Source organism: Trachypithecus francoisi, unplaced genomic scaffold, assembly GCF_009764315.1.
Source record: "Trachypithecus francoisi isolate TF-2019V2 unplaced genomic scaffold, Tfra_2.0 Lachesis_group9, whole genome shotgun sequence".
Lineage (NCBI taxonomy): Eukaryota > Metazoa > Chordata > Mammalia > Primates > Cercopithecidae > Trachypithecus > Trachypithecus francoisi.
Genome location: NW_022681474.1, coordinates 48,621,549 through 48,649,546, shown reverse-complemented (window position 1 = coordinate 48,649,546; position 27,998 = coordinate 48,621,549). Strand labels below are relative to the sequence as shown.

At 36.5% G+C, this 27,998-nt stretch overlaps 1 protein-coding gene across 10 annotated transcripts in view; it reads right to left on the bottom strand.

Moving 5' to 3' along the window:
* The window catches only part of CCSER2 (coiled-coil serine rich protein 2), a 190,956-nt gene that overhangs the window by 18,425 nt on the left and 144,533 nt on the right, over nucleotides 1–27,998 (bottom strand). For 7 of the 10 annotated variants that reach the window (XM_033209858.1, XM_033209859.1, XM_033209860.1 and 4 more), the window contains 2 exons: nucleotides 23,675–23,761; nucleotides 16,471–16,560 (listed from right to left, as the gene is read on the bottom strand). In XM_033209858.1, the coding sequence (XP_033065749.1) occupies nucleotides 16,471–16,560; nucleotides 23,675–23,761 (177 nt within the window). Of the gene's footprint in view, nucleotides 1–328; nucleotides 414–16,470; nucleotides 16,561–23,674; nucleotides 23,762–27,998 lie in introns of all 10 variants that reach the window. The other 3 variants (XM_033209862.1, XM_033209863.1, XM_033209867.1) reach the window with 1 other exon arrangement.

Genomic DNA, 27,998 nt, shown 5'->3' with positions numbered 1-27,998 from the left:
CAACAATTTTTATTCACATATTTCAAGGTTTTGAAAATGCATTAAAGACAGATGCATGTCAGTAGGTCTAGGGTCACTGGCAATAGGTTTCAACAGTATTAGAATGAAATTAACCTCAGACAGCTTCCATAAGGCTCTAAGTAGAGGTCTGTTTACATGCAGTAAAAGGAAATGTTAAGAGAGGAGACCACAGAGAGTGCTGTTTTAGCAGACACCTGCAGAGCACTCAGGATAGAAAAGGAGGTGCTGGGGAGGAACAGGTCATGCAGAAGGGAAATACCATGAAGGGGAAGCCAGAGCAGGATAGGAGTGAGAGACACAGACTCACTCTGTCTGCGGTGCGGTGGAACAGTCCGTGGGATCCCCTGGAAGGAGCCCTGCCAAGGAGAGAAGGAGGGAGCAGAATACCCACCCTGTGCAGAGAGAGATGGGGTAGGGAGGTATAATAAAAAAGGGAACCAAAAAATAGAGAAACCAAGTCATATTTTGTTTTATTTTTAAATAACACAGAGCAATAGTGTTAACGAGAAGACAGATGTCATTTTTTAAAATACAGGCAGCTCAAATTACTAAAAACACATCATAATCCAAACCCAGTTATTTTTAATATTTTTTAAAATTATTTTCCTCTAATATTTGTAGTACAATGTACAAGAAATAATATATTCTTTCTGGTATACATTACATTTATCATCATATATCTCTTGTTAAAGTAGCAGATTCCAGTCTTCTGCAGAAAAGGAAGGAATTTAAAGGGGGAGATAGATTTTAGGTGTTAAACACACAGAAAATGCAACAATTTGTGAATCAGGAAATACAAAAAAATCACCATCTAAAAATTTTTATTTCGGCTGGGCACAGTGGGCTCACGCATGTAATCCCAGAACTTTGGGAGGGCGAGGCGGGTGGATCACGAGGTCAGGAGTTGAAGACCAGCCTGACCAAAATGGTGAAACCCCATCTCTACTGAAAATACAAACATTAGTCATGTGTGGTGGTGGCTGCCTGTAATCCCAGTTACTCGGGAGGCTAAGGCAGGAGAATCACCTGAACGTGGGAGGTGGAGGTTGCAGTGAGCCAAGATCACTCCACTGCATTCCAACCTGGGCGACAGAGTAAGACCCCGTCTCAAAAAAAAAAAAAAAAAAAAAAAAAAATTTCTTCTTAAATCACAAGTTTTCAGACGATTAGTAGGTAAAAAAAAAGAACGTTAGCAAAAGCAACACAGCATTAAAAAAGATTTAGGATGTTGTAATGTGACACGCAGGCCACAGGTTACGTGGGCATGCTTTTTAATTTGAATAACTTGTGGCTTCTTAGCTTTATTTATTTTAATCACAGATTATCAGAACTATGATACTCTCGAAATGTCATTTACTTCAATTTCCTCACTTTACAGAAAAGTTTCTTCAAGAAAGGAACTGTTCAATGTTATACAAAGGGAACCATATTGGGTCTTATGTCCCTAGCCTCCTCACTGACTGAAACATATGCACAAATAAAACTACTGAAACACTCTTAAAATATCATCAATGAAAATCAGCCTACAAATCATCATCATACCCAGTTAAATCTGCAAAAGAAATTATGTATATTTTTTCAGACCAATTAATCTGACTTAAAAATAAAGTATTAAAAATTACTGATAACAGTTTATCAGTGTTTACAGATCTTATGAACAGTTTGAAATGAAAAAATTTTTCTCACTTTCCGTATCAACATTCTTTGACTCAGGCATAATCAGATACTTCTTTAAATTTAAGGGTGATCCCACATTGTTCAATATAAAACAGAAACATAAAAGATGCATTTTCTATGTTGATGAAGGGAAAAAACAGCTACAAAAACTAAACTAATCTTTAGCATATTCTAGTAAATAAAAATTTTATCTTTTGAAATTATTATACTTTTTTTTTTTTTTTTTTTGCTAATTTGGCAAAAACAGCTTAGAACATATTGAATAAGCTGATGACCCCAGATGCTCTCCATAGATACTACCTGCTGTTCTGCTGTTTGTGAAATGTTTTGGTTCAAAGGCTTTTATACTAAACAGATTCTCAACCAAATCCTCCCTATGCGTTTTGCAGAACCAAGTTTCTACCCACTGTACTACTAAGTAAAAAAACTTTCAGATGGGAACTTCATAGACATGTTTAAGAAAACAGTCATAGACTCCTTCATCAAGAAGGTATGCTTACCTTTGCAGGTATGTGGAAATAGCACTGACCTTGGAGTCAGGGAAACTGTTTTTTTTCTTGCGTCTTTCCCAAGCCTTGTAACCCTGAGAAAATTACTGATTTTGGGGCCTCAGTTTCCTCATTTGTCAGATGCAGAGGTTGGACTGGTTCATCGCAAAGAACCCTCTTACTTTTAGTTCCTATAATTTAGTTACTCATATCTGTCCCCATCTCCACTCCAGTAATTTTATAACTCTATTTTTAATTTTGCAATTCTATTTATATGGCATTTAAAGCAATCAACTTTGTATTAAATTATCTCTCCTGCTAGATCATCAATTCCTGAAATAATTTAGGTGAAAGTATCTGTCACAGTACCTATAACTTGGCAGGAGTTTTAAAAGATATTCGATGTCTGACCTTCTATAGCCTAAAACTCCCCCAGCATATAGCAGACACTAAGTAACTACTGATTTAAACAAAATTAAATTAATTTACTGTGTTTATCTAGAGATGCAGTTGCAGCATCTGTCAATCCTGGCCACACGCTATAACAACCTAAGAAATTTTAAAAACAAAAACAATGACATCTATCTTCTTTTCCTCAAGACCAACAAATCATAATCTCTGGCATAGGTCTGAGTATGAGAAGGGAAAGACAACTTTATGAAATAAATACATAAACAGCGCTGCCTGCCACTGCCAAGGGGCACCCATCTATTAGCTTATCAACAGTTGTATGCCATCTGAGCTTATGCCCAGAAAGACAAAGAATGCTACTCATTTTATTTCTGCCACCTACAATGCTTCCGCCACTTCTCTATCCATCTGTCAAATACCCATGCAGCCTCCTTAGGCTCTTTCAAACCCATTTCCTAAAAACTTCTCCTGATCTTACCTAAATTAATTATGATCATTCTTGTTTATAAACACCCACAGCAATTGGTGGAATCTTTCTTCCTCTTTTTCTTCACTTTGATTTGCGTATCTTAAAAATTCTTCTACTAAAATAACCACCCTGAGAATAACAGCTCTCTTACTTTCCTTGGTATCAACTACTTAGCTTCTTGTCAATTTACTTATACAGAGTAGAAATAACTCTGATCAGCATTTAATAGAAGAGGGAATTCCAGTTTCAAGGAAAGATGGAGTAGAAATACTTCTCCCTTTTCCTGCTGTCAAATACAGCTAAAAACCCTGGGCACTACATATAAAACACAACACTCTGAAAGGTAGAGAAAAAAAGTGAGACCAGCTTGGGACCTAAGGAATAATATGGTGATTTTCTTTTTGCCTAATGTATCCTAAAATGAGTGATAGAAGCTAGCACCTGCAAATGCCAAGGAACACACAAAAAAATTAAGAAAGCCTGCATGCACTCTCTAGTCAAAGGATCAGGAAAGAAGTAGCCTAGCAATGCAGAAAACTTGTATCCAGTAATCTACCTAACACCACAGAAAAACCTGTGGCCCCAGCCCCCATTCCCATCAGAAAGGGAGGACTGAGAAGGCCGGGTGTGGTGGCTCACGCCTGTAATCCCAGCACTTTGGGAGGCAGGTGGATCACGAGGTCAGGAGATAGAGACCATCCTGGCTAACATGGTGAAACGCCATCTCTACTAAAAATACAAAAAGTTAGCTGGGCATGGTGGTGGGCGCTTGTAGTCCCAGCTACTCGGGAGGCTGAGGCAGGAGAATGGCATGAACCCAGGAGGCGGAGCTTGCAGTGAGCTGAGATCATGCCACTGTACTCCAGCCTGGGCAACACAGCAAGACTCCGTCTCAAAAAAAAAACAGAAAGGGAGGACTGGGGAGTGTAGGCCTCCACCCTTGCATGGCTGTGACATTTTCTTATGTACTTCTTAAAATATGCATAGAAAATATTTAAGAAACTTATAAATGGAGGAGGAAAAGGGACTTAAAGGGACATAAGGTTTCTACATGTAGTAGACTATATATAGTTAAATATGTGTGTGTGTGTGTGTGTGAAATATGCCTAGAGCAACAACCAAAACATTATTATAAAGACATAAACTCAAAACACTGTATATAAAAATGGAATTATTTTAAAAAGTAACTAATAAACAGAAAAGAAAACAGAAATGAAAAAAGAAAACAAAAATAAATAAAATGGCTGACTTACATAGCAAAAATTACATTAAATATAAAGGGCTGAAATACACCATTAAAAGACAGATTGGTAGATAGATCATGGCCTAACTATATGCAGATTACAGGAAATTCATGTTATGTATAAATATATATATATATATAGTAAAGTAAAAGATGAAAAAGATATACCATGCCAAAAAAAATCCAAAGAAATTTGGTGTGCTTATATTATCAAATAGACTTCAGAGCAAAAAGAATACCCACATACAGAAAAAGACCTCACAAAATGATAAAAAGGTCAATCTACCAAGAAGACACAGTGATCCTAACAGTACATCAAACTGCAGAAATGTACAGTACCTGAAGCAAAATCTCATAAAACCGAATCGCCAAATCTACAATTACAATTGGAGAGCTCAACACCCCATCCCAACAACTGATAAAAGTAACCAGACAAGAAAATCAGCAATGATTTATAAAACTCAAGGACACCACTAACAGCACCTAAAGTTTACAGAATATTCTATCCTACAATAGCAAAAAGCAATCTTTTCAAGCATCCACAGAACATTTACCAATACAGACCACAGTTTGGGCCACAAGACAAGCCACAACAAAGTTAAAATAACTGAAATTATACAGAATGTGTTCTCTGACCACAATGGGATCAAATTAGTAATCAATAACAGAAAGATGACAAGAATATGTCCAAACACTTGGATACTAAAATTCATACCCCTAAGTTATCATGGGTCAGTCAGAGAGGAAGTCTCAAGGGAAAAAAAAACAAAAAAACAAAACAAAAAAACAAACAAACCATATCAAACTGAATGCAAAAGAAAATACATAATGTATAGAAACAGCTGAAAAAATATATAATATGTAGGAAACAGCTGAAGTAGAGACAGAAAAGGGAAAAAAAAAATCTTCAATAAGCTAAACTGATGTCTTAAAAAACCAGAGAAAATAAGACCAAAATAAACCCAAAGTAAGAAGAAAGAAAAAAAAAAACAAGGATAGCAGAAATCAGCAGTTCCGTGGTGTAACCATTCTTTTGCTTCTTTCCTTCTCTAATAAACTCATTTTCACTTTACTCTGTGGACTCACCCAAGATTTCCTGTGAGATCCAAGAACCTTCTCTTGGGGTCTGGATTACCCTTTCCGGTAATATATTCCATAATGAACCAAGAACAGACAATACTTTGGTCTTCCAAATATCACCTTTTGTCAGGACTCAGAGTTACGAGTGGCTTTCACCACATAGCTGCTTTATGACTGCACTCCACTCTACCTTGAATACAAGAGACCCTATAAGTTAGGAAGGAATATCATTACCCCTATTAAGCCAAAATATACCACAGAAGATCGATCTTGGTTGCTCTACAACTTTTAGGATTAAGGGTCCCCTTGTAAAGGGGAGGGGGAAATAGAGGCATCTGAATCAGAGCAATTCCATCTTGGACAGGGGCTAGGTAAAATGAGGATAAGACCAGCAGGACTACATTCCCAGGAGATTAGGCATTCTCAGTCACCGGATGAGTCACTGGATGAGGAGGCTGGCATTAAGATAAACAGTTCACAAAGACCCTGCCGATAAAACATGATGCGGTAAAGAAGCTGGCCAAAACCCACCACAACCAAGATGGCAATGAAAGTGACCTATGGTCATCCTTACTGCTTATTATATGCCAATTATAATACATTAGCACGCCAAAAGACACTCCCATCAGCACCATGACAGTTCATAAATGTCATCAGAATGTCCGGAAGTTACCCTACATCATGGGTCCCCAAGCCCTGGGCCACAGACCAGTACCAATCCATGGGCTATTAGCAACCTGGCAACACAGCAGGAGGTGAGCAGCAGGAGGCAAGTGAGTTGAACCTTCATCTGTATTTACAGCTACTCCCCACTGCTTGCATTGTCACCTGAACTCTGCCTCCAGTAAGATCAGCAGCAGCAGCATCAGATTCTCATAGAAGCAGGAACTTTATTATGAACTGCACATGCGAGAAATCTAGGTTGCTTGCTCCTCATGATAATCTAATGCCTGATAATCTGTCACTGTCTGCCATCACCCCCAGATGGGACCATCTAGTTGTATAAAAATAAGCTCAGGCCTCCCCCTGATTCTACATTATGGTGAGTTCTATAATTATTTCATTATATATTACAATGTAATCATAATAGAAATAAAGTGCACAATAAATGTAATGTACTTGAATCATCCTTAAACCATCCACACCCCTCCAACAACCCTCTCCCTGTCTGGAAAAGCTGTCTTCCATGAAACCAGTCCCTGATGGCAGAAAGGTTGGGGACTGCTGCACTATATAGTTTAAAAGAAAGAGAAACCCAAAGTTTTGGGAAATTCTCGTTCCCTTCCCAGAAAACTCATGAATAATCCTTGCTTAGCATATGACTGAGAAAAAAAAACCATTAAAAAGAGCCAACCAGCAGCCCTCAGGGCTCTGTCTATGGAGTAACAATTCTTTTGTTTCTTTACTTCTCTAATAAACTTACTTTTACTATAAAAAGAGCAGGATCCTTGAAATTGAAAACAGAAAAATAGAGAAAATCAAGGAAACAAAATGTTGGTTCTTTAAAAGATCTGCAAAATTGACAAACCACTAGCAAGAGTGATAAAGAGAAGGTAAATTACCAAAATCAGAATGAAACAAGGAAAATCACTAGAGACCCTCCAGCCATTAAGGTAATAAAGGAATATTATGAACAACTTTACAGTCATAATTTGACAACTGAGAAAAAGGGCCAATTCCTCAAAACCACAAACTATTAAAATTCATCCAAGATGAAAGAAGTTATTTGAATAGGTCAATAACTATTAAGGAAGTTGAATTTATAACTTTAAAAACTCCCAAAAAAGAAATCTCCAGGCCCAGATAATTTTACTGCTAAATTATACTAAACGTTTAAAGAAGAATTAACCATTAATTCTACACAATCTCTTCCATAAAGCAGACGAGAAAACACCTTCCAAAGTATTTATGAGGTCAGATTTAACTTAATACAAAGCAGACAAAGACAATACAACAAAAGAAAAATAAAGAATAAAAACATTGACCCCCAGAATACAGATGAAAAAATCTTTAACAAAATACTACTAACTAGAATTCAGGAATATATAAAAAGAACTACATACCATGACTAAAGGGGTTTATTTCAGGCCTATGAGATTCGTTCAGTATTAGAAAATCAATCAGTGCAATCAATAGGCTGAAGAAGAAAACTCATAGGTTCGTAGCAATTACCAAAACAAGAGTAACAAAATCCAACTCACATTCATGATAAAAACTCTTAGCAATGTAGGAATAGAGGGAAACTACTTCAACTTGATAAAAACCATCTCCCAAATATCGAGAGCTAACATCTACTTAAAGGTGAAAGACTGAATGCTTTTTCCCCTTAGATTAGGCAAAAGGCAAGAATCCCCATTCTCATAATTCTTACTCAACACAGTAATGAAAATCCAAGCTGGTGACATAATGCAAAGAAAGGAAATAAAAGACATCAGATCAAAAAGTGAGAACACTGTTACTATTTACAGATGACACAATGGTCAACATAGAAAACCCCAAACTACAGGCCGTGCACGGTGTCTCCCGCCTGTAATCCTAGAACTTTGGGAGGCCGAGGCGGGTGGATCACGAAGTCAGGAGATCGAGACCATCCTGGCTAACATGGTGAAACCTCGTCTCTACTAAAAAATACAAAAATTAGCTGGGTGTGGTGGCGGGCACCTGTAGTCCCAGCTACTCGGGAGGCTGAGGCAGGAGAATGGCATGAATCCAGGAGGCGGAGCTTGCAGTGAGCCGAGATGGCGTCATTGCACTCCAGTCTGGGAGCCACAGCTAGACTCCGTCTCCAGGGGCGTGGCAGGGGGGAGACCCAAAACTACAGAAAAACTCTCAAAACTAATAAGTGAGTTTACTAAGTTCATAAAATTCAAGGTCAATATACAGAAATCGATTTTATATATATATATATTTTTTTTTTTTTGCGAGGGAGTCTCGCTCTGTCGCCCAGGCTGGAGTGCAGTGGCACGATCTTGGCTCACTGCAAGCTCCGCCTCCTGGGTTTAGGCCATTCTCTTTCCTCAGCTTCCGAGTAGCTGGAACTACAGGCGCCCACCACCACACCCGGCTAGTTTTTTGTATTTTTAGTAGAGACAGGGTTTCACCGTGTTAGCCAGGATGGTCTCGATCTCCTGACCTTGTCATCTGCCCGCCTCGGCCTCCCAAAGTGCTAGGATTACAGGCATGAGCCACCGCGTCCAGCCCAGAAATCAATTTTATTTCTAAGTACCAGCAATCAGCACAGGGAAAGTGAAATTTAACAGTATCACTTATAACCACCCCCAAACATGAAAAAGAAAGAAATCAAAGAAAGCATGTAGTGAACTGTGTTCTGAAAACTGAAAAATGCTGATTAAAGAAATCAAAAAGGTTTAAATTAATGGAGAGACATACTGTATTCATAAATTGGGAGAATCAACATCTTTACTATTTATTTAAACAGTTTATTTAAACTGTGGTACATCCATATCATGGAATAGTACTCAGCAATAAAAAGAAACTACTGATGCACACAACTACTTGAACGGATTTCCAGGGTGCTATGCTAGTTTTAAAAAGCCAAGCTCCAAAGCTCAACACTGTAAGACACTATTTATATAAAATCTGAAAATAACAAAATTATAAAGATGTAAAACAGATTTAGTGGTTGCCAGAGGCTAGGAATGGTGAGAGAAAGTGAGAATGGTTATGAATGTAAAGAGGTACCACACAAGGGAAAACGCTGTGGTGGTACAATAGTTGTATACCTTAAATATGATGATCGTTACTATGCAAGTTATAAAATGGCACAGAAGTGCACATGCACGCACACACCCACCATCACTAATGCCAATTTCCTGGTTTTGGTACTGTACTATAATTATGTAAAATGTAACTATTGTGGAAAACTGGTTGAAAGATAAAAAAGATCTCTCTACATTTTTTGCAACTTCTTATCACTCTTTTGTAATTACACTATGGGCAAACTTTGCTTCTTCTAATGGATACTTTAGACAAAGTTTTCAAAAATGTGTTACATAGTTCTGGTATCTGGTATTGAAAAATACAGATTTAGATACCTGTAAACTTATAACCAATAAACCACTCAATTGCTATAATAACTATATTTAATTTGTTTGTATCCTTAAGAAACAATTCTATTTTTTCGGTTATTGGTTTAACCTGTATCCATGAAAGAAACACAACTAATGTTAAAAAAAAAAAAAAAAAAAAAAACAGAAGAAATGACAAACAAAAGAATTCTTGTCATAAATTCTGCATGCCACACAATGTCTCAGCAACACAGATGGCTCCTGTCAACATTCAGATCATCAAAACACAGGCTGTATTCCATGGCCAATGTCTAATATTGAGTAAACACTGAATAAGTTAAAACAACTGTATGACCAGATCATAAATATTACTTATTTAAACATCAATGTATATATGATTTTCTCTAAAAATACTTTCAGTGGCATTTAAAAATATAAGTAATAGTGAATACAAATAAAAGGCCTTAGCAAAGAAGTAATTCCCTCTGGAACACACACACGCACACGTGCACGCACATGCAACGTCTCTCCAGAGAAATAATGAGCTCATTTAAATGTAAAATCAGGACATTTGGCTGGGCACGGTGGGTGGCTCATGCCTGTGGTCACAGCACTTTGGGAGGCCTAAGCGGGCAGATCACCTGAGGTCAGGAGTTCAAGACCAGCCTGGCCAATATGGTGAAACCCAGTCTTTACTAAAAATATAGAAATTAGCCAGGTGTGGTGGGATGCACCTGTGGTACCAGCTACTTGGGAGGCTGTGGTGGGAGAATTTCTTGAACAGGGAGGCAGATGTTGCAGTGAGCCAAGATCACACCACTGACTCCAGCCTGGGCAACAGAGCGAGATTCCATCTCAAAAAAAAAAAAAAAGAAAGAAAGAAAAAGAAAAAGAAAAAAAACTGACATTTTTACTACATAAAAATTAATCAGTAATGTTGCCCACTTCCAAATCAGGAAAGATTATGGTCTGAGAAAATGGATTTGGGGGAGATTATTCATAAGATAAATCTTTTGCCTGCACTGTCTTTTGGTTAGCATTCCATCCCATCTCTCAGTCAAGAAAAAATAGAGTGGAGTTCTTTGCTGAAAAATTTCCATGGTTGCTAGAAACTAGGTAAAATCTGTCTCCTTTGGAAATTATAAACATTTTATGATGTAACTGTGATAGTTTTCTGCTTTTACCTTTTCTATTTTATAAATATTTATGATGGGAAAATACTTGACTCGGTAAATCTGAGGCCCAAAAACCTAATTCTTTTTTTTTGAGACAGAGTTTCACTCTTGTTGCCCAGGCTGGAGTGCAATGGTGCAATTTCAGCTCAACGCAACCTCCACCACCTGGGTTCAAGTGATTCTCCTGCCTCAGCCTCCTGAGTAGCTGGGATTATAGGCATGCACCACCATGCCTGGCTAATCTTTGTATTTTTAGTAGAGACAGGGTTTCTCCATGTTGGTCAGGCTGGTCTCAAACTCCCGACCTCCGGTGATCCACCCACCTCGGCCTCCCAAAGTGCTGGGACCAAAAACCTAATTCTAAGCACAAAAAGGAGAGTTGACAATGCTGACCATATTCCAACTGTTGAACTTCCATAAATTACATATGCATATCTTTTATACATACGATAACATGGATTAATCTTTCAGTACTACAATTCCAACAGATCACTTTTAATGTATATAAAATCATCTTTTCTTGCCTCTTTGCTATATATAATAGAGTTAGTTCTTAAAAATATGAGAGAAAATTAGCATTAGATCAAATTGTGCCCATTCAGAATTTTAACTAGTAGGCACCCTTTCACACTGATACCAATACAACGATCTGTGTATTCATACACTCAATTTTCAGAGTAATCCAGGTCAGGTCATTACATGACAGGCTAGGTAGATCCTTTGGGTTTACCCTGTTCTCCCTGCTTAAAGATTCAAGGGGATAAGTAATAAGGCATTTGAAGGTATGAATCCAGAAATTTTTTTTTCTAATATTTTGGCTTCTCTGGTTAACTTGAGGTGTTCAAATAAATGGCTTACAAAAGGTACATATCATAAGATTCTACAATTTACTTAATGTGCAAAATATTCATATTTTTAAATACTGATGTTAAATGCTTTTACAACAGTATTGGAAATACATAAAAATAAATTCAGTCCAAGATAATGCTAATTTTTAAGAATATGCTTGTACATGGATCCATACACTATGTTTAAAAATGGTTTTGTAAGTTTTTATGTTTAAAATGAATCTTGATTTCTCGCATAACCAACATCTGCCAGCAGTATTCACAGTAACATCAACTATTTTGATGTGAGTGATTAGGCGCCTTCCATATTGTTGTTATTCTTTTCGTGTTACTCATTTCATCATTGCATCTTGGTATTTTGCCCCTCAGACATGGGAAAAAAAATTGCCTCACTTTCCTCTGGAGGTATCATTTGCTGCTCTTACAGCACATTCTTGTCTCTTTTCCCTCTTTTTTCTCCACCTAAATCTGAACTCCATCTTTTTTATTTTCCTTCATTTCTTCTGAAAATTGCTTTTACTGACTTGCCCTTTACTTATTGTTCTAGGTGGCTTTCCATATCCATGTAAGTAGGTATCATTAGGTCTAGGGCTGCTTTGTCCAAAATGGTATCAATTAGCTACATGTGACTATTTACATTTAATTACAACTAAAGAAAATTAAAAATTCTCTTCCTCAATTATATTAGCCACATTTTCAAGTGCTCAACAGTCACATGTAGCTACAGGGTACTACAACGGATAGCACAGAAAGTTGTATAGGACTGTGCCGCTCTAGAGTAGGGCATTCTCAATTCTGGAATATGACCTATGGCTCCCCTCTTTTTATAATGCAAGGCTCAGGGAAGTTTATAATACTATATTATTGCTTTCCCAAGCAGAAGATAGATCCCTTACTCCAGTAAGAAGTGTTTCACACTGTGGTCCTCAATGCTGAAAACACTGTTCTTAAAAACTTATACTTGAAAACATCCTGTATTATGCCTACAGCATGGCTTAGGCAGTTCCCAATAGTAGTAGAAACCTTTGTCTTGCCCTAAATGAAGAGGACCCACAGGTGACTACTACTGTTCTCTTGCTGGGTTTAGTCTCACAAATAACAGCCAAACCAAACTCAAACAGTTTTGTTCTTTATCAGTACAGCTCTAACACCAAAAGCACCTGTAGCATGAAAGCCAAATTTTACTACAGGCAGAAAAAAACTCCTAAAATTCTGAGGATCAATATATATAAAATCAATACACAAAAGCTGAGGTTGAATATATGCAGAAAATAGCATGACAAAATGGTTTTTAGGCCAGGAGGAAGAAAGAATTTGTAAGATAAGAAACACTAACAGGAATGGTCATTATATAAATAGTTGGGAGTGGCTTCCCAGTACCATCTGAAATAACGGTGTGGGGCACAGGGGGTAGCCCTCCTGCCCTTCTATTCCTCTTTTGTGGAGGGAAATATCAGGGGCTTATATATATATATAAAACCTAATGACATCAAATACTTGAATCATACAACTTAACATCATGGCCACCAAGTCACTTTCTGATCATACTTTGTTGGTGGTAGTATAAGCCTGTACAAACCTTTCAGAAAAAATTAAAAAAAAAAAAACTGTAGTAATTTATTTCAAGAACCTTACAAAAACCATCCAGCAACGGAATTAACTCCTTAACTTGATTAAAGGTAATGCATTCTTCATTTTGGTTTAGCAAAAAATCAAACCAAATAATAATAGCAACCATCATTACCACTACCTATGTAGGTTAAAATGCCACATATACAACAAATTCCATCTAAATAGATATGACAGATGGCACATACACATATACACACACCACCAAAAAAAGGCTGGAAGACCATATATGAAATGTTAACAATGACTGTCATTGCCTTGTATGATTTAAGTACGTTAAATTTTTCTTAAGTTGTTTTGCTTCTCTATTTTCTATATTTGCTATAGAATAAATATATTGTTATCTCTCAATAAAAATAGAGAGGAAAGAAAAATCCACTTTAGAGTACTTCTCTTTTAAACATATATTTTTTGGCCTCATGTTATTCATAAAGTATCCTTAGTATTCTATTTTTTCATTCTTTTAGTCAGAGGTATTGAATTTTATTATTTCTATTGAGAAAATGACTTATGTAATTTAATATGTCAAAAGATTTCTTCATACTCACATTAGATTGAACCTAATTTGGTTGTAGAGGAGTTTTCTTTTACACTGTTACTGAAACTATGCCTTTTCAACCAAAAATCCTTTTTTCTCAGTAACTTAAAATACAAGTATGTATGTGGTCAGGCATGGTGGCTCATGTCTGTAATCTCAGCATTTGGGAAGGCTGAGGCAAAATGATCACTTGAACCCAGGAGTGTGAGACCCCTGTCTCTAAAATAAATAAAAAAATTAGCCAGGCATGGTGGTACACACCTGTGGTCCCAGCTACTTGGGAGGCTGAGGCAGGAGGATCACTTGAGCCCAGGAGGTCAAGGCTACAGTGGACCATAATTGCACCACTGCACTCTAGCCTGGGTGACAGAGCAAGACCCTGTCTCAAAATAAATTAATTAAATAATTTTTAAAATACAAGTATGTTTCTATGGATTATCACAGTGTACCGTTAAGTCTTCTACGATGCAGGGCAAACCTGAGCACCTGCTTTTTTTCCTCTCAGGGAAGAAGTAAGTCCTTATTATGATCTCACTAAGATTAAGCCTCTGTCCTCCCTTCCCAGAGCTATGATTCTTTTCTCTTCTCTATTCCTTCTAGCCCACTCACCTCCTGCAACCATTCAAAAGAAAAGCAACTAAAACAAGACTGCTGTATACAAGTTGGATAAACACTTGCACAAGTCACTTCTGCGTCTTAGCTTCTTCACATGCAGAGAAAGCGTGTGCTTACTATCATTTAAGCATACCAGAGGTTTCTACAAACATCTTGAGGGATGGAACTGTATCTTCTTTATATTTACACATCCAAATTAATACAGTGCCTGGCTTGAAGTAGGCACATAAATATCTGCTGAATGAGTAAATGAATATCTGCTTTTCCTCCTTTCCCCTGTTCCACTATTATATTTCTTCTTCTTATTTCCTGTTGATTCTCTACTTCAGAGATATTATTTGCAGCCGTTAAGTGATACCAAAATCCCCTTGGAAAAATCTCAAAACATTCAAATTTTTGCTTTGCTGCTGTTGGCAGCAAACCACTCTCCTTCAAAGGCTCTTCAATGTGCTTTTAGGGAAAAGAACCTAGAACTAGCAGTCAAGAGTCTTAAGTTGTAGTACTAGCTCAGCCACTCATTAATTATGGAAACTTTGCTACACCAGTTAATCTCCCTAGCTTTTGCTACCTTAGCTACAAAACAAAGGTATTCGGCCAGATGATTCCTATAGTAACAGATAACAGGGAAAGCTGAAGTCTGGGTTTGTTAGGTGTGCTAGGCTGAAAAACTGATCTTCACTTGACCTAAGATCATAGTAAAACTAACTCAAGAACACATTCCAGAACGAGTTACTTTTGTCTGATGAGGAGGAAGACTAACATCCAGTTTCCAGAACAGTGAGGTTGAAGGAGCCAGAGGTGGTATAAAGATTTCCATAAGGATGGCAAAATGGAACTTATCATGCTTAATGGAATCACCAATCTTCTTAGTAGCACAGTTAGAAGACATAACATCCCTATGGGTTAAATGGATACACCTGGAAAGCCCAAACTTCCATCTAGAAGCAAGGGACATGGTCTTCTATTAAACAACTGTCTGCAAACAGATGAGCTTCCACCGCCTTTAACATTAAAAAATATTACATCATCTTTGTCTCTTGGTGTCTTTTGCTTTCCACGTTTCAAACACAATCTTTATTTTCTTCACCAAGCTCCTTGATTCTTTCAACTAGATTTTCCCACATCCTTTGAACCTTATAGACTTACACAGCACTTTAACTACATCAGTGTATTCCCAATTTCTTTAAGAAGTACTTATAAATGGAGGAATCTTTCTTTGTCTGTGTATTTCCTTCCCTAATTCCCCACTTCTAGTTCGAAACCCAAATATCTGGGATGAGAGAGGATCATCAAACTTTTGTTGAACAGATTAACTCCTACAATCGTATCTTATAAGAGCACACAAAAAATACTTGTTAGATGAAAAGAAACAATACTCTTTTATAAACTTTAAAGGCTTATGGCTAAGCTTTACAAACTAAATTGCTGATTATATTAGCCATTACATTTCTCTGTTCCTTTGTGTTACTAGAATTCCACTCCTAAATATAAGGCAAAAGAAGAGTCAAGGCTGACTTATTAGGCAATCTCTTAACAAGAAATGTCTATTACCTGGCCCCAAACAATAGGAGAATGACTAACGTCCATATGATAATTCTCTGGCTCATGCATAACCTAAACTGAGTTCTCAAGAACCCAAATTAAATGATAGAGTATTTTTAGCACTAAACATGTTTTGAGATACAACATTTTTGAAAAACAAATAAGCACGGAATACATAGGTACTTTCTATTTAAAATAAACCATTCCCTAGTTCTGCCTAAAACAAAACTTTTATTGTCTGTATCTTTGTGCATTTATATTTCCTAACACCCTCGACATCTGAGTAATTATAATAAACACATTTAAAAAGTTTTAACAAAAAAGGAATACGCTACATCATATATTTTCAAAGTGTCATATGCTGCTAAAGTAGGATGACTGCATAGAGGACTGCTGCTTCCTTTAAGGCATGTGGAACTACTCTCATAAATACATGCAATAAGAGAAGAGTAGACACGCAAATAAAATGAACCATAGTGTGCAGAATGAAAACGCTATTAAATGCACATTCACTTACATAAGACACACAAGAGAAGCTTTAGGAAAGCACATAAACACCTAAGAGACAAGCAAAAATAAATTACCTACAACAAAATTAACAGCCATGACAGATTCAAAAGTATTAAGAGATTGCTGTAAAAAGAGTGAAATAAAACCTCAAAATAGCATATGATTGGAGAGGAGGCTAAGAGCACATGTTACTTACAGGAATTCGTCTCCAGGGTGTTTGGGTATATTTATCAGCATAAGTGCATTTTTCCTCTTTACATTTTTGGTGGCAGATATGCTGAGTTGCCTAAACAAAAACACAAATTTTTACACTGGTTTAATTCTGCATATACACACCAAGACACACAAGAGAAGCTTTAGGAAAACACATAAACACCTAAGAGACAAGCAAAAATAAATTACCTAAAAAAAAATTAACAGCTATGACAGGAGGTAATCAGGGCTCTTTTAGGGGGTATGTAACCAAATCAACAAAAAAGTCACACATGGCAAAATAGTTCTGGCTACTTTTTTTGAAGAAAAAACGTTATCAACAGCAAACATTAAGGTCTATTAAGTGGTCTCTCATCTTATTCAGGGAGTGGGTTTGAGATTCAGCCTCAATTCTAACCTTATAAGGTTAGAATTTTGAATAATCTAAATTACCCTTGGCAATCTCTTATATTGTCCATAAAACATACAATATATGATTTTATGTAAATCAATATATAGAGTTAAGTATATGGATGTAGAACATATAGGAATATTCAGCATATAAAGAATACAACTGCAGAATTTACAATATTTCCCTAAACTGTCATGGTACTACAGTCACTAAAGCTCAGTCTCTTAAATGCATTTTTTATGGGACTGTGCTGGACACTGAATACCACCAGTCCACTTGTCAGGATGTCTGTTCTCATGTGCTGTCTGATGAAGCCTCTTTCATGATGTGTCGACTTTACTAGACTGAAATATTTTGAAGAGTGTCAGCCCTTTGACAAGATCCATCTGACCATTTCTGTTCACAAATGATTTCTCCACACGATTCCACTCAAAGCACACTCATTTACATAACACAAAGTAACTTTCTCAAATAATCATCACTTTCAAAAAACATCATTAAAATATTGATACAGAGAATTCTCCTGGCCAGGCACGGTGGCTCACGCCTGTAATCCCAGCACTTTGGGAGGCGGAGGCAGGTGGATCACGAGGTCAGGAGATCGAGACCATCCTGGCTAACATGGTGAAAACCCAACTCCACTAAAAATACAAAAAATTTGCTGAGCATGGTGGCGGGCGCCTGTAGTCCTAGCTACTTGGGACGCTGAGGCAGGAGAATGGCATGAACCCGGAAGCAGAGCTCGCAGTGAGCCGAGATCGCACCACTGCACTCCAGCCTAGGCAACAGAGCGACACACCATCTCAAAAAAAAAAAAAAAAAAAAAAAACAACAAGAGAGAATTCTCTCTTAGTGAAAATCTAGAAAATAACCACATTATTTGTTAAACAACTTCACTGGAGGTAGACATACTTTCTCATAGGAAACTAAAAAATTCTTGATTATTGCATCAGGTTAAAATGATACATTTCTACTTTAATAATATTTACCCATATTCAAAAATTTTCTTAACTGCAATCAGATGATTCCAATTTCCTCATACAAAATAAAATCTAAAAACAAAAATGTCTATCATAGAGACATATTTTCCATTCCTATGAGACAGTCACTGAAACAAAATTCAATATAGGCCGGGTACAGTAGCTCACACCTGTACTCCCAGTACTTTGGGAGGCTGTGGCTGGCAGACTGCTTGGAGTTCCAGACCAGCCAGGGCAACATGGCAAAATCCTGTATCTACAAAAAACACACATCAAAAACAGTCAGGCATGGTAGTATGTGCCTGTAGTCCCAACTACCTGGGAGGCTGAGGGAAGGATCACCTGAGCTCGGGAGGTCGAGGCCACAGTATGCTGAGACTGCATCACCACACTCCATCTTGGGTGATATAGTGAGACGCTAACTCCAAAATAACCCCCTAAATTCAATATATAATCGAGTCAACTTACAGTCTCTTGGAATTCACTGTAATAGGATCAACTTTTAACATATATGAGGGGTATATGAGGAACAGAAAGATAACTTAAAAACATTATTGAAATGAAAGCACTTTACTTATTCCACCCTACTGCAATTCCAGAAATTCAGGCGCTCCTTGATTTATGATGGGGTCACACCTGGATAAACTCAAATATTGCTAAAAATGCACTTTTGACTTGGGATTATTTTCAACCTATGATGGGTTTATCAGGACATAATTCCATCATAAGTTGAGGAGCTTACTGAATGAGTATCACTTTTGTACCATCATATAATCAAAAACTCCTAAGTAGTGGACTGTCTATAATTTATTTTCTGTTCTATATGCTAACACATGAAAAATAATATTTGGCAAATATAAGTGTTTTCCAAAATTTGGAAAGTCTAGTTTCTAGTGGCACGTCAACATATATAAAATGACTTAACAAATCATTTTCTCACCATCTGCCTTCTTTATTGCTGAGAGACTGTACAGACGCTCACCTTCTATTTGGTCGCATATTTGGGGAAATGTGTCCTAATCTCTTACCCCAAGGAGCTAGATCTTAATTAGTTTGAACCAATGTGATTAATCCCATTCTTCTATGCTTAGGAAGGGGCAAGTAACTCAAATCTAGCCAATCAAACAGGAAATTCTAGGGTATCTGAGAAAGGGTTTGTTGATTTTAAAAACAGACACTGGAGATAATAGGCCCTTAACCTATCCTTGGGTATTACTGTGTGAGAATGTGACACACAGAGCAACAGACATCTTGTGACCATGAATGGACAGCCAAGAGGATTCCAAAAAAATCCATCTGGAACCTAATCAATCATTAGCCAAATGACCAATAAGAAACCACGGAAATGGATGGGACCTATATAATTTCTTGTTGAGTTTACAACTGCTTTTATTTTTAAAATTACTTTTAGTTAGGGACTTTTACTTGGAACTTAAAACATCATAAGGTATGCACTGATTTACACTGAATGATTTAGGGCTTATATAAGAGTTGCTATTCATCATGTATCCACGGACCAGGCATTAGGTAGTTTACATATGTAGTTCTATCACAGTGTAACTATCATAACCCTATATGGTCAGTACTACTTTTTTTTTTGAGATGGAGTCTTGCTCCATTGAACAGGCTGGAGTGCAGTGGAATGCGATCTTGGCTCACTGCAACCTCAGACTCACGGGTTCAAATAATTATCCTGTCTCAGCCTCCCAAGTAGCTGGGACTACAGGTGTATACCACCATGCCCGGCTAATTTTTATATTTTTAGTAGAGACAGGGTTTCACCATGTTGGCCAGGCTGGTCTCGAACTCCTGACCTCAGGTGATCTGCCTGCCTTGGCCTCCCAAAGCACTGGGATTATAGGTATGAGCCACTGTGCCAGGCCCAGTACTACTTTTATTATCCTCATTTACAGAAGGGGCTTAGGAGAGATTATAGAACTCCCTTCAGAGAACGTGGCTATTAAGTTTCAAAGTCAGGATCTGAACTCAGGTCTGTCTTGGCATTTCAAATATACTATACTGCTAGCCCACTTAACGTGAGTTCCACTGTCTACGTGTCTCCATAAAGGAAACTCTACACTAGCAATTTCCCAAGATTATTCTGAAGAGTCAATGAGAAATGTATCTGAACTATTATTTAACTATGATATTGCAGTAAAGATAAACAAGCATTCTTAGCATTTTTAAATAAGGTTTGAATAGTTTAACTTCTATGCCTTTCAGTTCTCAGAGCACTGCAATCTGATTTTAAATCAGCATATTTTGAATTCAACACTTTATAATGTCAATGTATTTTTATGAAGGTTTGCATGCAAACATAGGTTGGCGTTGAATGTATATATTTTTTAAAGATAAAAAAGCATAGAAGGCTATAACTGAAAGGGAACTTGGAAATCACCTAGACAAACTTTCATATTTTGGATAAAGAAAGCACTAGAGAGAGGTGATGGAAACTGTCAGTGCCATTTAGCTAATTAATATTAGAAACAAGTCCTTTAACTCCTAGTCTATGATTCTTCTGATTTTTATTCCTATATTAAGAATAGAAATGTAAAGAAAATTAAAAATTTTTTAAATAGGTGATTTTAATTTGATAATGTGAAAAACGCTATTACTTATCTTTGTTTTCAAACGGTTTGTATCTGTTAAAGCTCTCTTGGTTTGAACAAGTGACTTTCTCAAGTTCTATAACTAAACTTGATACTACTAAAATCTTTGAGTAATTTCTAATTTTCTACTATAAGGATACTTGACCACCTAAACTAAGGCATTCACTTTATAGAGATCACTGCTTGCAGTGAGAAACAGTGTATCTTTTCTAATCCTCTAAATTTATGTTGAGAAAACCACACTAACATTAGTCTTTACATGAACTGTAAAGAAAATATCACAGAGTTCTCCTGGTACGGGGCCACAGCTCCTCTGCAATTTGTAAACACACTAATGAGATTCTAATGTGTTTACAGAGGGAATTTCTAGCTGAATACACCACAGCTTCCCAAGCAATCCATGGGAAAACTATGCACACCACCTAGAAAAACAGGTGGCAGGCTCTTTTACGATAAATATGATTTCTAGGTTGAATAAATTGTGTACAGAGAATTTCAAGCTACCTACTGATAAAGATTAATGCTTTCACTTTTCTTTCTTTAGGATGCTCTTCAATATTTCTTAAATCTTTCTAAAAATTATTTTCAAGGTGAGATACTGTTCAGGACAACTGGTGCAGTCTCTTCAACAAATCAACACACACACACACACACACACACACAAGAACGGTTCTAAATTAAAAGAGACTTAAGGGATATAACCAGTTGTGCATAGTCCTAGACTGAATTTTAGTTTAGGGACATCAAAGTACAGGATGCTTTTGGAACAACTGAGAAAATCTTAGTATGGACTAGATATTAGAAGATGTTAAGGAATTACTGTTAATTGTTTAGAGATGGTAACATAATTTGAGCTATGAAGAGATCTGTTCTTACTTTTTTAAATACACAATCTGAGGTTAAAAGAAAGAATACGTTATCAAAACTTCACGGCATAAAAAGATTAATCTTTCATTATTTATCATATGTCCATATAAAGTGAACTTTTTCACAAATCTTTGTCTTAAATTTACTTTGCTCATTTTACTACTGCAATCCTAATATTTTTGATGAGAATAATTTTATTCTGTCTCCCCCAATCTTTTATTTTACTTTTTAGACAGAGTCTCACTCTGTCACCCAGGCTGAAGTACAGTGGCATGATCTTGGCTCACTGCAACCTCTGCCTCCTGGGTTCAAGTGATTCTTCTGCCTCAGCCTCCCAAGCAGCTGGGGACTACAGGCGTGAACCACCACACCCAGCTAATTTTTTTGGTATTTTTAGTAGAGACAGGGTTTCACCATGTTGGCCAAGCTGGTCTCGAACTTCTGACCTCAAGCAATCCACCCACTTAGGCCTCCCAAAGTGCTGGGATTACAGGAGTGAGCTACCATGTCCAGCCTCCCCCAGTCAATGTTCAGCCTTATTGTGCCATTTTCCTTTAGCTAAATTTATTTTATACAAAGCAAGTTACTGGATTTTGCTTTAGATCCTCAAGGGAAGTCTCTCCAAGACATAAGACTATTTGCAATTACTATTACATTTGTTATATTTGGTCTAATTTCTATTACTTTAGTTTTGTGCTGCTTTTAAGTTTTCCTTATTTTTCTACTTTGTCTTTTTTTAAAATTTTAACTTTTGCAAGATACTTTACTCCAACCTACTAACAGTTACTTTAAAGCATGTCATAAACATTATTATAATTTATCTAAGTATATTTTGAAAAACTAAGAATGTAGAATATTCATTTGTAGAAGATAAAAAATTCAGTACTTCTAACTTCCTTCAGCATATTCCTTACCTTCTTCCTCAAACTGATTTAATCTGAATGTTTTCCAAAATTAATAGCAACTTAAAAATTTAAAATTAAAAATAATTTTTAATTTCAGAAAAATTAAGGATTTGTAAATGCAAAGAAATCCCAACATTAGAATGATATGTAATTTACACTAGGTAAAACGAGCAGTAAGTTTTCTCCAACTAGTGGCTCAGAAGCTTATACCACTTAGTTTCCATTTCACCGCTCATTCATTTTAATCTTTATCTCCTTATTCTTGAGTTATTTTTCAATGTACCTCTCAAATATCTGAAACGTATTAACTGGGTAGCATATCTGTCAAGACATTAAAGTTCAGAATTTACCTTTGCATATAAATAAAAACTTGCTTGGATATAAAATAAGAGGTTCATAACCTCTTCTCTGAATTGTACAAGACACAATATCCTGTGCTCTGTGATATATTTTTGCAAAAATCGAAGCTTACATAATTTCCTTTGTTGTCTTTTTTCTTCTCCCTGAAAGTTGATTGGGTTCTTGTCTTTGGCTTTGAACACAAACACTAGGCCTTATTATTTGCCTGTTTAATTTTGTATGTGACAGGACCCCAATTTGCAATATTATGCTATTTTTTATTCAGATTCATAAATTTTCTTTCTTTAATCATAATATTTGATCTGTCCGCTCTATTTATTCACGAAATAGATCTCTGTGAGCTGACCCCAGTGGTTCAGAGCTCAGTATATCCTTTATATTTTCAGTGAGATTAATATTTCACCAAATTGCTTTGTTAGACCAAAATATGCTCTTGACTCACAACAAAGATTTCCTTTTGACTGCTGTGATTTTTAGGCCATTATTTTCTTTTTATCATGGTCTTTTATATACAAACTAAATAATAATTAAATTCAACACACCATATTGTTTTCAAATGAGACTAATATTTGAAATTGCACAATTATTAGATTATAAAGATTCAAACATGACTCTGATGGATCATTCAACATCATCCATAGGAAATAAACATTTTCTTGGAATATCCTTCAATCTGACAGTTATGCAGCTACCTAAATCTGAAGACTCAGGCTAATTCTCCTCAGAGAGAGAGAAAATATCCTGTTCTCAACTCACTAGTACTTGTTTCTTTAAATATATCTGAAGAAAAGCTATTTACCCTTCTATCAACAAAACGAATGCAAATTGGTGAATTTTAAATACCCAAAACTGAGGTCACTGAACCAATGAAGAATTTTCCAAACCACATACTTAATATTTAGATTAAAAGTTAAATCACACACTTTAATTACAGTGCATATAATCTAAAAATAATATAAAAGTACAACTTTGAGAGCCAAAAATAAAGCTAAACTCTAATTCTGGCTCAGAGTTTTATGAAAAACACATTTCACCCAGTTTGAAAAGTCTCTACACATTATACTACAATACTTACAAGCTGAAGTTCTAATAGTTGGATCTTTTCATCTTTTTTCTTTATTTCCTCTTTAAGTTGTTTTATTTCATTTAATAAATCTTCAGTCTGAAATATTAAAACATTTTTAGATGCGGTATTTAAAATACCATAATGAGAGGCATGAAATCAATGATGAAGACACAGTAATGAATGAACCATCTGGTCATTTAGGGGGGAAATCCTCCTTTTAAAAAAAAAACAAGATTTCATCCAATAATGAAGTCTGACATGTTGACAATGAGCAACAGTAGCAGCAACAGTTAGCATTTATTGAGTACTTATTAGATGTTAAAAACTAAGCACTTTCAGGTATTTAAGCATTTGATTCTACCCACACTCCTGAGGTAGGTGCTGTAATCCCTTTTTTACATATAAGAAAACTGGGACATAGGTCACAGAGTTAAAAAAAAAAAAATCACATACAAAAAAGCAGCTTTAGCTAGACTTCAAGGGATACATAAGACTAGCCTGTGAAAGAAAACAAAGGACATGAGAAGCAGAGGCAACAGAACAATTAAAGGCATGGAGGCATTTCGTGGCTGGTTTAGAAATCAGCAAAAAAGATAAATGTGCCTGAAGGATAACAAGGAAGATTCTTTGTCCATGAGCCACTTTTTGAGGAGTACCTCCTGAATCAAAGAGAGAACACCTTGTCAACTGGATCTATAAGAAATGCCTAATACTATTAAATGGAAACCTACTGTCAAGTTAAGCAGGAATCCAGTTACATTTCCAAAGTGTTAATCATTATTCTATAGTTAGTCCATGTTGTTTGTGTATCATTATTCAGTTATCCAAAAGAGAAAGTAATATAAGCAAGGAAATTCAAATATAGATGTGAATAATATCTTTCCCGAGAGAAAAACAAATAAGCAAATAATTAGACTGTGTTACAACAAGCAAAGAATGTCATCCCCTTTAGATACATCGGGAACAAAAACATATATTCTCATTAACAAAGAGATCAGAAATAGACATTTTACAAAGGCTTGATCATATCACATAAGCACCCCAAACAAGGTGGAAGATTTTTAAAATGCTATTATGTATACTATAATTGAAAAAGACTTTATTACATACAAAAAATAATCTTCACTTGAATTTTAAGTTTAGGAATTATAAAAATTCACAAAGATAAAAAAGATGTATTGCAGATCATGAAAGACACATTTCTAAGAATACATTTAGAAGGACACATTTCTAAGTTATGTAGCAAATACAGCTATTCAAAAGAAACTATTTATATTTAATTATATAACATTTTAAGGCATCTTAAGAATTAACATTAGTTAAAAGCTATTGAAAAATCCACGCATATATGACAGAGGATTTATATCTCAAGTATATTAAGAGCCTGTCCAAACATTTAAGATCATTTTTAAGGTCTCAACAGACACATAGCCAGTTCTCACAAATACACATATAAATGGTAAAATGTTGTATTTAACTTGTTGAATAAAGTATTGTTTTATAAATATTAAGTTAGTGGTGAAATACCCAATGTAATTAACCAGACTGCACAAAAAATGGCACATCATTAGACACAGTAGTTAACCTTTTTGGACAAACATACAGCTGTATTTTTAAGAGCCTTCAAAATACCTGCGCTCTGATTCAGTTATCCCACTCCTAGGAATCTATGTGAAGGAAATGATCCTAAGTAAGAGAAAACCTGTAACAAGGTGTTATCTGAAAGTTAACAAGTTTACAATTGTCCTATAAGAGGATAACTGGAATAAAATGTAGCAACTTGATGGAACACTATACAGCCATCATTCATGCAGTCACCAGTAGGTTCTGACAGTGTTACACATGAAATGGACCCAAAAATGAAATCAACAAACAATGTTGAACATTAATAGCCAGCATGTATACAGCACTTGCTATATGGCAGGCACTGCTCTAAGGATTTTTTTTTCCCCACCAAAACCATTTCATTGTTTTAATTTTATTTTTAATTGACGTAACAATGTACATATTCATGGTTTACAAAGTAATGTTTTGATACATATAATGTATAGTGATTAGATCGGGCCAATTAGCATTTCCACCATCTCAAACATTGATCATCTCTTTGCATTGGGAACACTGATTTTATACATAAAGATAGGCAAAGAAGTGACATCACACATCAGGAATGAGGGACTGCAGTGGAGTTCCAAAGGATAAGCACAAGATTCAGAAGACAGAGGAGTGTGGAAGGCTTGAAATTTTAGTTAAAGGATTCTAAGTGTCACACAATAATACAGAGGTGAGGGCAAGCATAGCACATCTGGAGAATCATAAGCAGTGTCGCTATTGCACTTAGGCTCTGATGAATGGTGAGGAGCAACTGGCTAGTAAACTAGGCAAGGGCCAGATCACAGACAGCCATGACTATCACGCATGGCCTTAGCTAGGGAGTGACAGATTTGCATTTGAGATGGCTTTGACGGGTGTTTAGAGGACAAATTTTAACAACAGCAACAAAACTGAGCTAGGCACTTATGAAAATATTGTAATAATCCAAATAAGAGCAGAAGCCTGACCCAACAGAGTGATAATACAGATGAAAAAGGAGAGAAGAAATCAAAATTTTGAGATTTTGGCAATTCACTGCATGTGAGAAAAGAACAGAGGAGCATTCAAGAGTGATACTGTATTTCTAGCTTGAGTGACATGGTGAATAGCTGTGCCAACAAAAGAAATGGCGAATACGGAAGAACAACAAGTATGTCCAAAGAGGAATATGTGTGAGTTTTAAATATATTGTTAGATGGGCGGGGGGGGGGTAGAGGGGAGGTGGGGGCATGGTGGAGTCAGAAGAGATCTTGAGGTTTCTTCAGTTCAGTATGTCAAAGCACTATATGTTGGGGTATTGGCTTCTGAGCTCAACAGTCATCAATTTTTTCATTAAATAAATAAAATGTTTAAGACATCTCACATACAAATACACACACACACATATATGGGGGGGTGAGAGAGAGAGAGAGAGACAGTCTGTGTTAGAGGTACTTACGGGTGGGACACACAACGAAGTGTGTCCAGTTGGCAACTGGATTACCAAGCATGAAAGAGAGGCGTTTTACATGTTATCCATATATGTCATATTTGAAATTATGAGAGTAAGAAGTTCAAAGAGGACTGGACTAAAGATATAAATTTAACATTTAAAGAAGAGGAGAAAATTACAGGAAAAAATGTTGAAAGGTATGAGGGATTCCAGAGAGAAGTGACACAAAAGCCAAAGGAGAAAGTTTTTAAAACAAAGGTCATGTCAAACGTCTACAGCATTGAAATGGTAGCTATTTTCATTGCTCCAAGTTTTCACACTAACTGGAAAGGAGTTTAAAGGGAGTCAAGGAAAAGTGTATTTGATTTACTGAAATTAAGTGAGATATACACATTTACAAATGAATAATGACAAGAAAGTAGAGGAATCACACTCAAGACAGATGAGAGAGGAGGAAGAGATGCAGTTAGGTCATTAAGCAGCAGCGGAAGACAAGAGTTAAGAACACAGAAGAGCTGATATTACATAGCACAGTGGACATTTTTATTCTGTAACTGGAACAAAGGAGTAAGAATGACAAACATAGGTAAGTTAGAAGGCAAGATGGAGGCTGGGCACAGTGGCTCACACCTGTAATCTCAGCACTTTGGGAGGCCAAGGCAGGTAGATCACGAGGTCAGGAGATTGAGACCATCTTGACTAACACGGTGAAACCCTGTCTCTATTAAAAATACAAAAAAAAAAAATTAGCCAAGCATGGCGGCGTGCACCTATAGTCCCAGCCACTCGGGAGGCTGAGGCAGGAGAATGGCATGAACCTGGGAGATGGAGCTTGCAGTGAGCCCAGATCACGCCGCTGCACTCCAGCCTGGGCGACAGAGCAAGACTCCGTCTCAAAAAAAAAAAAAAAAAAAAAAAAGATGGCAAGCAGGCAGGAAGCATAAGATATTTACTGGATGAACAAACATAAGGCTACCTGCAGAGGTTGAGACAGCTCAGCATGGAGCTTGATAGGGCTATTTGGAAGAACTCATTAAGGGAATGGGAGAGGGATCTGTCCTGAGATAAATAAAAGGACAGATGAGAGGCATGGTAAGTCCAACGGCGACTTTAGATCCAACAATTTTAATGGCACAAGATGCAGTATTTGTGTCATTTGAAACTGCACTGTTAAACCATTTTGGATGAAAGGTGACATAGTTGGGGATTTGCCGATTAGAATGCAAAAGAGACCAGAATACTGAAGAAAAGAGACAGTATGACCTGTTGCATCTCAGCTTAAATAAGAAAGACTAGGAATAATCTGCCTGG